This window comes from Hypomesus transpacificus, chromosome 22 (genome assembly GCF_021917145.1).
Source record: "Hypomesus transpacificus isolate Combined female chromosome 22, fHypTra1, whole genome shotgun sequence".
Classification (NCBI taxonomy): domain Eukaryota; kingdom Metazoa; phylum Chordata; class Actinopteri; order Osmeriformes; family Osmeridae; genus Hypomesus; species Hypomesus transpacificus.
In genome coordinates, this window is record NC_061081.1 from 13,561,120 (window position 1) to 13,575,907 (window position 14,788).

Genomic DNA, 14,788 nt, shown 5'->3' on the forward strand with positions numbered 1-14,788 from the left:
ATGTAACACCTACACACCCCTACAACCGCTAACACACACCTGCACACACCCCTGAAATTCCATCACCTGTTTTGTTGTCTGACAAGGTTGAGATCACGGCACAGCCACACGTGTTTAATAGAAACAAGTTTAATTCTGTAAAAAGTTTATAAAATGAATAATTGTACAAAAATAAAGTTTGTCGAGAGCTTTTGGTTCAGTAACACAAAACAAGTGAGACGACATGACAGTTATTTCACGGAGGCGGTGACACAACGCGGGCTGGCGATAAAGCAGCTTGTTCCCAAGAGCAACGTTGTTACAGGGGGCAGAGACAGACTGTGGTACGCGGCACCCTCCGCTTGTTTTCTCTCTCTCGGCGATTGATAAACGAAGACGCTACCCTGACCCTCTGTCTACGCACGGTGAGCTCACCGACACAGGCTGAGGAACGAGCGCGTGGCAGGACGGCTACGCTTCGCTGAGTAAACAGCCCTGTCGCTCTGTACCTCCATTTACATAGTTGGTTTTATTTCGTTTTTTTCAGAATTCCTGTCCCTACGAGAAGTATTTAGTCTCTTGCCAGGCCAATACTGTACTGTAAATGAGAATATGTTCTTAAATGGACTGGCCTGGTTTAATAAAGGTAGAAAAAAATATATATATATATAAATAACTTGATGAAGATAGAGAGGGCTAGTGGTCACATGGGTGTCAGGGGGATGCTGGGAAATCTGTCTGCACTTTCTCATCTGATAGGGACCAGCACACAAATCATAGCTGAAGAAAGAAGTTCCAATTGATAAAGTATGCTGTGATAAGGAGCAGGTGGGGCCCTGCTGTGATTGGCCTAAATTCATCTTGTAGGATTTGTTGTGTGTGAGGTGGATTACCAAGTAAAATGACTTGCTTGCTGCTGGAAGAGCACTATATTCTAGTCCGCAATCCACGCTAACAATCAAGGCCTACCTCAGAGCTCTAAGTTTTCACTTTAGAGCTGCCCTACAAACAACGGATGTCGTAACAACCTTCAGAAAAACATTCACATTCGTGTTCAGGCCACGTTGCTTTCCTCTTAGCTCAGAACGCTGTTACCCCTCCTCGAGCCCTTCTCTCAGTATTGTCACAAACAACGTCTGTCAGCTCTGCTTTGTCTGGTTCTTAAGACATTTACCTCAGCTTGGCTAAAAAGAGCCAGAGCCAGATCTTCCTTAAATGGTCTTAAGCGCTGGGGTGCCTCATCCACAAGGACTAGCTGGTTAAGCCTGCCGTTATGGGATCGCTTTCAACCCCCAGATCAGGGAGACAGACCTGTCTGTCAGGCTGGAGACTGGGGGGCCATCTCAGTAACGCTGGGGGCCCGTGGGGGCCCGCTGGGACAGGAACCACTACAAAGTCAAGGCTCAGAGCTGGTGTGGAGCCAAAGGGGTTGAGCTGCCACGCTATGGAGGCCAGGCATGCCACAGAGTCCTGTGCTGTGCTTGTCAGACGACAATGAGTCCACCACGTACAGTTGGGGCACCTTTCAAGGTTGACACAGGTCGCGAGGTGACCAATTTCCTTTCATACCTGGTCTCTTCATGTAGGAACTTAAGTGGAAAAATATATATTTATAACGTAACTTTTTTGAGAACAGCTGAATTGACTTGAGACGAGGCTCTGAGGCTGAGCCCACGGAGGTTTCTTGGTTCAGCAGCTTGGAAAGCAGATGTTTCCTATCGATTCTGACACAGAGTTGTCAGACAAATACCCACGTAGCAATCTGGAATATTGATTCCATCATGCCTTGACAATAAACAGAAGACAGGATGCATTTGCTTTGTTGTAAACATAGAATGGCACGCCAGACTGTGGCCAGAACACTGTTTACCCAGACTAGGCAGAAGCAGCAGGAGATGATAGCTTCTCCCCCCCCCCCCCAACCCCCCCAGCCCCCAAAACAGAGCCTCCTCCTTTCTGGTTTCTATTAGTTACAACGAGGTGCTCCGTCAAAGACACTCCAACCTGACATCCTTCACGATGATTTAAAGCAAAGATAAGATTTTTCTAGTTTAAAAGGTTATGTTGGTCCACTCCTCTGTCTCTCTGTCCCCCTCTCTCTCTTTCTCTCTCTCTCTCTCTCTTTCTTTCTCCCTGTCTCTCTCTGCCCTCCCTGAACCTTCCTTCTAAATCCTGTGTTTTGAAATGAGCCGTGGACTCGGACCTCAGAGAGGATGACGCGACAGCGTCGGACACGAAGGGATGAATTTGATTATTTATGGCTGCACTTTGATTCAGATTGATTAGTTATGCCTGGCACCTTCATTCCGGTTGTTTCACCACAAACTGACATCCCTTTAAAACGCATGCTCTGTTTTGGCACGGTTCAGGACAAAACATAGCTTCAATAAATTAGAAGAACAAAAACATGTCTTGGTTAAAAATGGACTGCAATAAATAACAATAAGTTAATTCAATCTTAATAAATACATTTCTCATTTATATATATATATTTGTAAATGGTTGGGATTGTACATTGTAATGCGATGCACTGGGGAGTGTCTCTCTAACAGGACGAGTCCACAGGTGGAGAGTTCTCTGTGCTCGTTTCGTCCTCCTTGGTTCTGAATGTAAACGTTACGCTCGGGTTCCTGTCCTGGAACCGGAGCACTCCGGTTCCGCAGCTGGGAACACTCCCGGCGGGAAAGCCGATGTTCCCGGGGAAGAAAACAAAACACCCTGATATGAGTTTCAGGGTGAAGCAGACCATCTTCAAGGAGACGGTGTCTCTCGGTTCAGTCTGGTCTCTCGGGAGCTCAGGAGGAGACGTGGTTGTGGGTGTAGCCGCACGCTCACTGAAAGCTTAAACGCGAGTGTCCATGTGACCCAAACACACACACTCAAGATTCTGTGTGTCAGAATCACTTGTTTGATGGACCGGTCCCGTTTTGGTCTGGATTTTCAGGGAAGTAAATGATGACTTGTGTGAGAATACATCATTTCCCCTTTGATAGATCTGTAACTGTTTCATCCTCTGTGATGAATGTCAGTCAAAGCCAGCCCTTCCATAGCAGAGAGGCCCCCGTCCACCAGCACCGGGGCCTTCCGGGGCTCTGAGTTGGCCCCACCACTAGGGCCTTTGCTGGGGGACTGTGTTCGGCAGCAGCCCCTGTTCTGGAGGTGGGAGAATGGAGTCCAGGGTCGCCCTGGTTCCACCCGTGTCTGTCTCCAGACACGGGGGGCCACTGCCACCCGACGCACGACGCTCGCACCAGCCAATCATCTGCTCTCAGACACAGCCACACCTCCTGGCGGAATGCTTCTTCAGGGTGTGGTACACCACGTTGTCATCCAGGAAGGAGAGGTCATCGTCGAAGGCGATTGGCCGGCAGCAGGTGCGGGCTGGCGTGTCCCTGTCCAGCTTCCTGTTGTGGGTGAGGTTGTTGAGGATCTTGTCGTAGTTGGTCTCGGCGTCGGAGCAAGGCCCGCTGCAGTACCTGAAGATCAGCTCCTCCCTGGTCTGGTAGCCCAGCCCCAGGTCTGTCACGTTCAGGTGGACCTCCTTCAGCAGGCAGCCCCTGCTCTGAACCGCCCGCTCCCTCTCCTTCTCCCTCTCCTTCTCAGCACGCCCTTTCCCCTTGCGTCCCCGCCCCTTCTTCCTCTCCCGGCGCCCTCTTCCTCCTCCCCCGTCCAAGTCCGTGTTTGTCGCCCCTCTCTGCTTCGTCTGCCCTCCTCTGCCTCTAGCGCCACCGTCGGGCTCGGAGGACCGTCGTAGCCGGCCGATGGTAGCCTCGATAAAATCCATTACGTCATCAAACTGCTCCGGGTATGGTCCTGTGATGTCATCTGGAAGAGACGGAATACAGTCAGTGAGGAAGAAAGCCACAACGCACGTGATTACAAACACTTATCAGACATTAGGCTGTAGCAATAGCAAATGTCGGAGGACGATGTCGGTTTGTTTGAATGTTTTTCGTTAATCGGTTTATTCCCTGGCCCCTTCTTTTCTTTCCGTTTTACGCGAGTTTGGGCTTCAAAGTGACTCGCAGGAAATCACACGGGTTGTGACGTTGAGTCGAAGCAGATTTCCTTTATTAGAACACTTATTGTAGCCCAAACTCAAAACATGCACCCTGCTCTCAGCCTGTAACTGAGGGGAAGAAAAGAGAGAGGAGGAAAAGGCCTTTGATCTTCATGTTAAACATACTGGCTCCATTTGAGAGTCATCTCTCGTCTTTTCCCTCTCCACATTACATAAACATCTGACATGTCAACCCGCACATCACACAAAACCAATCATGTTAAACGGGTCAATTTGTGTGACAATAATCATGCTCGCCAGCTGAAATGTCAGGTGCATATTTGTGTGTGAATGTGTGTTTGTATGTGTGAGTGATCGAATGTGTGTGTGCACAGTATGTGTGAGTGATTGAGTGAGTGTGTTTCCCTGAGGGATTTAGTGTGTGTGTGTGTGTGTTCGCTAAATAGGAGAAGGTTTAGAGGAACCGCTGAGAGAAGGCTAGACATGTCTTGTTTGTCTCACTACTAGGTCACGAGTCACATGATCTGGCAGGCGCCACGCCTGATTGGACTGAAAGCAAGCCTGTCACCTACAGCATGAGTCAGCCAAGGACCAATGTGGACACCTAGTGCATGTAAGCTGTGCATAAATAGCCTCTATTCCAACCATTGACATCAACACACACAAACATGCAGACAGACATGCATGTAGAAAGACAGACAGACAGATAAACATGCAGATAGACACATGCAGATTGACAGACAAACATCCAGACAGACATGCTGATAGACAGAAAAGGGGGCCGACATACACGTAAAGGTGATGTCACGTCGGCGCCAAACCAAAATGAGGTGAGGGGAAAAAAAAGTGTTTCTAAATATTTCCATTCCTTATGCAGCTCTCAGCTCGGTTTACTACTGTGTGAAGACAAGCCAGTGTCAAGTTCTTCTAAACAACAGTAATTCCTCGCCCTCGCGGACTCAGCGATGAACATAAACACTTGGAGGGCTTCCTCCCTGCACCCCCCCCCCCAAGCCTCCCTCCCACTTCTGATCCGCATCTGGTTCAGGTTGCTCTAACCGCGTTAGCCGGGCGAACACGCCATGTTTTCCTGCCCCGCTGGATCTCCAGGAGAGGGGCACGGGCTCAGCGGTCGGCGGGAGAGCCAGAGGTGAAGGTAAACAGGCAGCAGCAGGAATGTAGAGACGCCGGGCCCTGTGACCGGGGCGAGAGCGGAAGCTACTCTTGTCCCCCGCTCCATGTTTTGACACACCACTATGGTGTTCCTCACGGCAGGCTGCCCCCACCTTTTAAGGGGGTTCAACATGTCTGGTCCCACCCCCCCTCCCCTCCCCCCAACAGCCCTCCACTACCAGACCTGTGAATGGCTCGGAGGAAGATGAAGACCTTGTTGACCTCGCACGAGACAGGAGTCCGACGTCACTCCTTGGAACCGCCTGGAGGTGTTTGACCCTGAACAGCTGTCACCCCTTCCCTCCCTCACGTCAGCCAGGGCTGCGTTTCCCCAAAGCGTAGTAAGCCTAAGTTGATCGTAGAATCCATCGTAGGACGAATCTTAGTTTTTATGGGCTGTTCCCAAAGACATCGTCTGGCTGACACTAGCTAAAGTGTCTCTTTAAAATTCGTAACTCTTGAAAGCGCATAGATTAGCCTACACCTTACGAGCATGTTTGGGAAACGCACGTAAGAAATATTGATGGTTTCGTTTTTTTGCTCTATAGTTGCTACGATCCATCGATATTGGAAAACGCAGCCCAGGTCGATGATACTTACATTGCTCCTCCATTGAGATCTCCTGCAGACTGAGGGACTCCATCTCTGGTTCCTCCACCGACATGGACAGAGATTCAATGTAGTGGTCCCTGGGGTGAGCTCTCTGGGCGGAGGGAAGGTTCTGGTACAGGGGGCGCGTGGAGACAGAGCTCAGGAGCAACAAACACGTGGCCATAACATCCCATAACTTCATCTTAGACTCAGTTCCTATGGAGGAATCTACACAAGACAGAACACAGTATGAGTTAAGTCTTTCATTGAAAGTGTTGTCCTGTTGGTAAAACATTTTTTAGAAAGAGCTTTTGTCATCTTCTGAAATATGTTGAAACTGGACAATGTAAAATAAATAATATTACAAATGGTCCAAAACAATATTAAGGAAAACAGGACTGTATCTAAGAGAACATTGTTACGATAAAGGATGACGCATTTGGCGATATTTACAAAAGGTCATGACGAATTTTGGCGCCTTTAGAAGCACCGTGAAGTCAGCGAAGGCTCGAACAGACAGTCAAAGATCCATACCGTATTGTTTGTTTTGTTTTGCTGTTTAGTTATCGGTAGACCTATTGCCCCGCTCTAAATGAAACAACTTATAGATATAAAAACCTTTGTCAGTAATGTAGGCCTACACGTTATGCAAACATTACTGGGATGAACAAAATAATGCCTTCTTCCTTCCAGATTAGGTTAATCGTTTTCTCCAACGTTTAAATAACATGTGTCCACTTTATTGATTCGTGTGTGATGTTTCACCATTCCATCAGCGTGTGACGTTACGATTATAACAATAACTAGTTATAGACCTATTTCTGTGATCATTTACGAGAGTGTGTTACTGCGTTTGGTGGCAGCAACTTCAGGCACAGCAAGCGCAAATGTGCGGTTGTGGATTGGATTATAGAGCGTTGGCCATTAAGTACGATATCCCAAATGTGGGTAAGCCTACTTTCGCTCTTTTATTTTTTCGTTTTGATGAACATCGGTGGCACTCCAACCAGGAATAAAGTCAAATCACGTTTCATACAGCATCTCCACCCGCAAACCAATCCAGTGATAGGCAGAGAGAACGAGACGGGTGCAGATCAATCACACCCTAACTGTTTTATTTTATTTTGGAATGACTTGGACATGGCTCTTATTTGCCAGATTGTGATTCCTCATGTTTACGTGATTTTAGTGGCACTGACTGCAGATTAACTGTCGCAATGTAGGCCCATCAGTCACATTCACAAATGTTGAACATTATGAATAGATTAAGGAAATACAGTTTACAATGAATTATTGATGATGAGCAGGAGGCAGAGATTGTATTTATTATTTATTGTCTTTGCATTGGGGAACTTGTTTACTATTTGTTGAAACCAAAATGAAAACGTCTAATGCGTATTAAAACCAATAGTTTGATGACCTACATTCGTCAACCAAGAGAAATAACAACTGCACAACAGCCTGGTTGTATATGAAACGCGTAGATATAAGCCTAACTCCACAGCCACTAAGCACAAATAACTCTTAAAATTGTGTATTTACCTTAAATCTGGCCCATGTAGACCCGTAATAGATATCACTTTCAAAATCCACACACGGCGATGCATTAATGTTCCAATGTTATTTAGAAACAGTTGTATCCAAAGGTTGTACGTACTGTCTATCTCCACGTAAACAACCAGGATGCGAAATGTTCATCCAAAAATAAATTCATGAACAACGTCCGAGGAAAAGTAAGAATGACGCTCAGTGAGAATTGACGCTTGAAGAATGCTTCAGTTGGACTCCGCACAGTGCGCCCAACCACGCGTCTCTCCACAGGTACGCGCTGAAGGGAATAGCCAAAAGTGCTGCCGCGCTCTCCCTGGGCACTCAGTCGAAAAGGAATAAGATGCTACGTTTCCACTTTGGGAATCCTAGAGAGAGCCACCATCTCCAACTGCAAGGGTTCAGATGAAGACATAAGCGTTCCAGGCGCACGAGCGGGTCGCTTAGGCGCAGAGGGGACACGGAATGACACCTCTACGAAGAGCAGTCTAATGTGTTATCAACCCAAAATGAGAGAAAAGACAATCAACAGCTTCTGTTGTTGTATCCTTCAGAGCAAAATACGCGCTCGTGGCACACTTAATGTTTTCATGATCTCCAAACCTTAGTAGGTCTATGACGTTGACATCGTATCCAAAAATACGGACAATTTCTATTCTCCATTTTTCTTATATCCAAGTGGTGTGCCCGAGAGTAGAGTGATAACTGTCCACATGCGGGCTCAGCAGAGCGGACTGACGGCACAGATGTGCAGCTGTCTGGGTGTACACGGGCGCAGAGGGCGGTTTGCAGGGATTTATAGCTCAGAGCGCGCTGACGTTTCGATGTGTCCGCCCTTCTTTTCTCGACCTCTGCAAGACCAAACACCAAGTAGTAACACGAGCCAGTCCACACATCTCCAAACCACCCCTGGCGCTCCATTTGCAGCCTCGCAGTCTTGGGATGTCTCGAGGATTATGTAATTCCTCTGATGTCCACGGGTTAGATTTCAGTAACGCGGAAGGCGATTTGGAGATGTTCTGTCGCGAAGCATGTTTCTAGTAGGCTATACTATCCCCCTCAGCCCCCGACCCCCGTGCGCGCGGGTGTCGGGTTCTGTCGGTTGCTTACATGCAGCTCAAATTAGGATGCTGTCCACCACGCGTATTTACTAGCACACACTTGTAAATACGTGCGGTGGGCATTAGTGGAAAGGGTGAAAACGGTAATGAGATGTTGTTCAGCGTAGACTCAATTCAAATCGTTACGCTCGTTTCATAGTAATCTAATTCGCGCGTAGCCCGAAGCAACTGGTCATTTAATAACTAGTGTCTTGTATCATGGGGCCTGAGGCACCGTATGTGGACCACAATAGAGGGACTACAAGCCCTCTATGATGTGGCATCTGAGAGTCGTACACCATTAGCTCTTGTTATTGACACTCTAGATCTCCTTTCATCTACTGGCAAACTGGATTCCTGATGTCTTTAAAGCCGACTGTTTATGAGTTTTAATGCTAATAAATATAATTGCCCAGGCAGACTCCGAGATGGTATTCTACAGCCATTGTATAAAACGACTCCTTACATGCTTAGGGATTTCGCTTATGCCGTTTGACAGGTAAATTACAGCAGCAACGTTTCTGGCTTTTGACTAAAGCAGAGGAAATCCCACTGTTGAGACTTTAAATCCATACACGGTGACTCGGGCTGGGATTTGGCTTGCCTCAATCCCTCTCTGGCATTAAAGCCAGATATTTGTTAGCTCAAGAAACTGAAACTGCGTGTCAATACATGCGTTCCGTAATTTGTTTTCGGTCTTGGTTTAACCGTTTCTCTGTTTTGTCCGTATCCGTTCAGGGCTGAGTGCAGTCTCCTTGAAGCCTACAGCTGACTTGGCCGTGTCAGGTTCACACACACTGTACTTTTAGCAGGCCACCCATCTCTATTGTGTTCCTCTGACAGTGAGGAACGAGAGAAGCAGGAACCTGTCGGAGAAACACAGCTGCCTTTGACTCATTCCTCTGCTATGTCTTAATCACGCGCGCTTAGGAATTGTTTTCTCTTTTTGCAAATGATCTTTTGTACAATAGAACTAGCGCTGCGTGCGTTTGTATGTAGGCCTACTTACAGAAGCTTGTGAGATGCCCGTCATATCAATGGGTCATGCATGAATGTTAACTAAGCATTTGCTCTGACCTGGTTCTGGTGCATTGTTTAAAGCCATCCATCTAGTATTTCAGGGGATGGGGGAGGGTCAAAGGTCATCTCCTCTTCATAGTCCCACCCTGATCCGGAGAAGCCATGGCCTAAATCTGGTCCTGGATCAGCTGACTTGCAGACCGAAACACCAAGCCAAGCGGCCTCATAGCACAACACATTCTATTCAGTGAAGCTGTCGCCTTTTATGCAGTTATAAATGAAATCTATGTGAACGATCAAGTCTTTTTTTTTTTTACACACAGGCTTTTGTCAATACTGCCAAAGCACACTCAGACTCTTAAAAAAACTGTAATCTTTGTGATTCAACTGTGGAGCTGAGAACGCAGCGTGTGTGTAAGTGAATCAGTTGACATTTGGCGGCTCTCATTCATAGTGAAGTTGTCTCCCTCCCCAGGCTCTGTGTATTGAGTTATGTGAGTGGGGTTATATTTAAGCGCTGCAGTCATAACTGGCGCCTCTCCCAGCTTCCCTCGTTTAAGTCCTGCAGGAAAGAGTCACTTTAACTATCTCTTTCTTCCTGTTCCTTCCACTGTCTCCTCTGGGTCTTCCTGTTCCTTCCACTGTCTCCTCTGGGTCTTCCTGTTCCTTCCACTGTCTCCTCTGGGTCTTCCTGTTCCTTCCATTGTGTCCTCTGGGTCTTCCTGTTCCTTCCATTGTGTCCTCTGGGTCTTCCTGTTCCTTCCACTGTCTCCTCTGGGTCTTCCTGTTCCTTCCACTGTCTCCTCTGGGTCTTCCTGTTACTTCCATTGTGTCCTCTGGGTCTTCCTGTTCCTTCCACTGTCTCTTCTGGGTCTTCCTGTTCCTTCCACTGTCTCCTCTGGGTCTTCTTGTTCCTTCCACTGTCTCCTCTGGGTCTTCACGTCGTCCAGTGTCTACCCGACTACTCGTGACGGCGCTCGGCATCGCCGACTGGTTTCCACGACGACGTCCTGCTCTTGTTCACGTGAATGTTGTTTTTGACAACGACGCGAACACCTGCAGAAATGGCTACCGCCATGCGAACCTGCGAAAAGGCCGATGAAGACAATAGAAAATGAAGACGTTAGTATTCCTGAAGGGGGGCCTGTGTGATGCGTCCTTAAAGGTGATTTGAAGAGCTGGCATTGGCTCTGTTTTTGCATGGGAGGACCTGAGAATTCCTCGGCGGAGTGCTGGTGGGGGGGGGGGGGAGGGGGGGGAAGAGGAGGTGTAGTGGAAGTGGAGGGGCTCTCCCCTGAAAACTAGAGGACAGGACTGACAGCATCTCATGGATTCTTCTCAGGTCCAGTTCCGGACCACTCAAACTGATTTGTAGAACACTTCATGCACAATCCACACCCATCACCATGCTGTGTGAGTGGTGGTCTGAATAATCAGGCTATCCTGAGAGCAAAACTGTTCAAACTGCAACCCGTGGATCTTAATCTCTCGTTCTCAATAAAGACCTGCACTGAGATAGGGTTAGGGTTAGGAATGTTGAGGATAGTGTTAGGAATGTTGAGGATAGGGTTAGCTGTATAGGAGGGAAAAGTTAGGACAATCCCAAGGGCACCTGACTGACAAAAAGTGAAAAAATTCGAGAAATTATAAACTTTTTCTTTTTCACAGGGCTCAAAATTCCCCTGGGGTTAGGGTTAGGGTTAGGAATCTTCTTTGGGATTAATGAAGTGAGTTGAATTAAATCGAAATCTTGCATCTGGTATCGTTTCTTTCCACCAGAGCTTACTCAGAAGTTTGTCACTGACATGTCTCTGATGTCAGAGGGCGGTCGGCCAATACAGAGCCTTCATTGTGGTTGGCGAGCGCGCCGGGTGAATGACACTAAGGACTTCCTCTGTATGGACGGCCTGTGACGCTAACGAGAAAGCAGGAGATGATGGCCGCCTAAAATAGTCTGGTTTTAGAGAGGCTCCTTTGTGAGAGAACACAGCACAGACTGGTGGTGTCACTCACCACTGCCGGCTGAATTCTCAACGGCCCGTTTGAAATATTAATTTGTTTGGACGAGTAACATGAGTAAGCTGAACGAATCACCGCCACATGGGGTGTGAGGAAGAGGCTAGTCACTGAGATGGAAGAGGCGTCTTTCAGCGACCGTGCGACAGGGTTTGAATCCCTCCATATTTAATGGCAACCGTCCGTGTAGACTGGCTGACATTGTGATCTGTTGTCGGTGACGGATATCTGACCTCAGACCCTCAGACCTGGTACAGAACATGCTACATGCCCCTTGGGGGTGCGGGGGGCTTATGTCTGTTACCAGGAAGTGGAATAGCTGTCGCAGACGATGGTTGCTAAGTAGCGGTGTGGTCAGTCAGTAACAACAGGTCATTGGACTGGTTTGCTGGCTACAGGTTATCTGGTAACACTAGACTAGATCGGACAGGACCAGACTGGAGTAGACTAGATTAGACTAGATTGGAAATTGCAAAAAAAATACATAAATAGATCAATAATGATGAATTATTATTATTATTACTAGATGAAACTCGATGAAATAGACCAGACCAGCTTAATAGTATTTAAAACATCTAAAGAGAAACAATCACCCAATAAGCAAAGTTTATTAACGTCCAAATATTTTACTGTATTTGACGTTGACACGGCAAACCTTCAGCTGCCTGGTCAGAGATAGCTCTGTGTGTGTGATGGGATTTCTGCTCCTGGCTCCAGTAATCACCCCGGTCATCTGAACACTTCCTGGAAAGGTCATCATGTTAGCAGGATTATCTGGCTAACACATGGAACTCACACAGATTCTACAGGCTGTACACCGACCGCAGCAGTGGGTATGGCCTCCTATGATCAAATAAAATAAAACAACATTTTATTTAAGACAAGTAATAGACAGATTTACAGATGCCCACAGATCAGCACCTATAAAAGAACCCCTCAAATAAGACACGGGAAAAATCCCAAAGACACGAAAAAAATCCTTCAAAGTATTCTTCCAGTCTGTGACACAGGAAATGATGTAATATCAGAGTCAGCATGCTCTGTTCTCCTCATCGAGGACGTCCATTGCACAGACACAAGGCAGGGAAAGTTCTAGACTCTGTAAATCACCTTCACGTTTTGGATGCCTCACCGGTGTTTCTGAGACTCCCAGTTTGTGAACTCTTTGGTATGAAGAGAAACTACCAGTTAGTGCCAAGAGGGAGAGCAAGCCCACACTGACCGGCCAGAACACCACCTCAGCCCTCCACCACCCCCCTCCACCTCACCCCTCCACCACCCCTCTCCACCTCCCCCCTCCACCTCACCCCTCCACCACCCGCCTCCACCTCACCCCTCCACGACCCCCCTCCACCTCCCCCCTCCACCTCACCCCTCCACCACCCCCCCTCCACCTCACCCCTCCACCACCCCCCTCCACCTCACCCCTCCACCACCCCCCTCCACCTCCCCCCTCCACCTCACCCCTCCACCACCCCCCTCCACCTCCCCCCTCCACCTCACCCCTCCACCACCCCCCTCCACCTCACCCCTCCACCTCACCCCTCCACCTCACCCCTCCACCACCCCCCTCCACCTCCCCCCTCCACCTCACCCCTCCACCACCCCCCTCCACCTCACCCCTCCACCTCACCCCTCCACCACCCCCCTCCACCTCACCCCTCCACCTCACCCCTCCACCACCCCCCTCCACCTCACCCCTCCACCACCCCCCTCCACTCTTTCACACCCAAACCCTCGCATCTACACCCAGCCACCGTGCCCTCACCCCCCTGCCCTCAACCCTACCCCCCCACACCCCCCTTGCCCCCCGACCCTACCCCCCACACCTCCCTCACCCCCCTGCCCCTGACTCTACCCCCCCTCACCCCCTGCACTCAGCAAGTGTTTGATGTGGTTGTGGCTGAGCCACTGAGTCAGATGCCTCACTAAAGCCCCCCCCTCCCCCCCCCCCTCCCTCCTCCATCACCAAAGCCTGCCCGCCAAACCCCCCGGGCCAGGGCATTAGGTCCATGTCTCCTACCCTCTGTGGCTGCCGTCCTGGAGGGTGCGAGGATGGAAGGGTCCATGCCGTGCTCGTACCCAGCTGTCGGGGGTAGCCGGCTGGGCTCAGAGCACCAAGAACAGGTATGGACCCATCACTCACACTACACTGCAGGTAATAACATGTGTTAACTCGACTGTATTCATTTTGGGATTTTATTCCAAATCCACATGCAGTATGAGGAGGGGGAGGGGGGGGGGGGATTAAAACCTGCAACCTCTTAATCTGCAGTCAAATGTTCTCTCTGAGATATGCCTGTCCCACATAGACATTCCATTCAGCTGGGCCCTGTTTGGAAGCGCTGGAGAGCAGAGCAGCCCTGGTTCACAGCCAAGTGCTGAGACTGAGGCCAATCTGGCCTTGATCTCCACTTATCTCTCTCCTTTTTTCAGACGATTTATGAGGAGGCAAATGCACAAGATACCGGTCATACTTTGAGCACTAAAACCACGCTTGGTTAGAGTCCTGTACATCTAGGTACAGCTTACAGTCTGCCCTGCATCGTGAGTTTCCCCATGTTGGATCGAGATCATCTCTACTCCGCTTAGACAGCTGAGGCGTGTGTGGGGGGTTTGAGAGGGGAGTGTGTGGGAGAGTGGGTGTGTGTGTGGCCGTGTGTGTGTGTGTGTGTGTGTGTGTGCGTGTGTGTGTGTTGTCGTGCGTGTCTGTGCGAGTATCAAAGTGCAGGCAGGACTATGACACCATTATAAATAGACCAGAGGAAGTGCAGGTTAAATCTCTCCGACGTCAAACTGGAATGCGCCAAAGAAAAAAGGACACACACGTTTTACAATGTCCTAAAACATCCTTGTGATGCTTCCTCCACACAGTACAGGTACGGGGGGGGGGGGGGGCTGAAGATGTTGCTGGTGTCTTTCTCTCCTCTCAGCAGTGAGCTGGTGGAGGTCAGAGCCCCCCAGGCCCCCCCCCAGGCCCCCCAGGCGGGCCTCCCCCTGAGCCGGGCCCCTCAGCTGTCCTGGAGGCCTCTGGGCGATCGCAGCCGGGAGATAAGACGTGAGTCACCCAGAGCCACTTGGACGGGGATCTGGCCCGATTGGAGCCGACTGGGGCCAGCTGCATGGACGGCTCCTCATTGGTTCAAGGGTGAGTTATCACCTCAGGAGGGGTTAGAGGGAACGGGCGGGTCCTAAGCTTTCCATTAAAGGTTGATGTCTTTATATTGGGTTTGGTTTGAGATGACACACTATGGCCTGTTTGAGTGGGTGGGTTGTGTTCATCGGGTCAGCTTGTTTATCGCACAGTACAAAGTTCAGTGCCGTAACGTCCTCTTGAAGA

At 49.2% G+C, this 14,788-nt stretch overlaps 1 protein-coding gene across 1 annotated transcript; it reads right to left on the reverse strand.

The window, feature by feature from the left end:
- Positions 1-8,196, reverse strand: gdnfa (glial cell derived neurotrophic factor a). The gene is made up of 3 exons (XM_047045916.1): positions 7,307-8,196; positions 5,774-5,992; positions 1-3,804 (listed from the first exon to the last, which is right to left on the reverse strand). Exons 2-3 carry the CDS (start codon positions 5,964-5,966, stop codon positions 3,248-3,250), a joined length of 750 nt encoding a protein of 249 aa, XP_046901872.1. The 5' UTR covers positions 5,967-5,992; positions 7,307-8,196; the 3' UTR covers positions 1-3,247.
- Positions 8,197-14,788: the final 6,592 nt, after the last annotated feature.

Bases quoted from the DNA above. Each gene is read 5' to 3' on its own strand.
- gdnfa (XM_047045916.1), bottom strand. From the start codon at position 5,966: ATGAAGTTATGGGATGTTATGGCCACGTGTTTGTTGCTCCTGAGCTCT. The intron at 3,805-5,773 runs GTAAGTATCATC...CGTCTCTTCCAG, and splicing joins GATCTCAATGGAGGAGCAAT to ATGACATCACAGGACCATAC.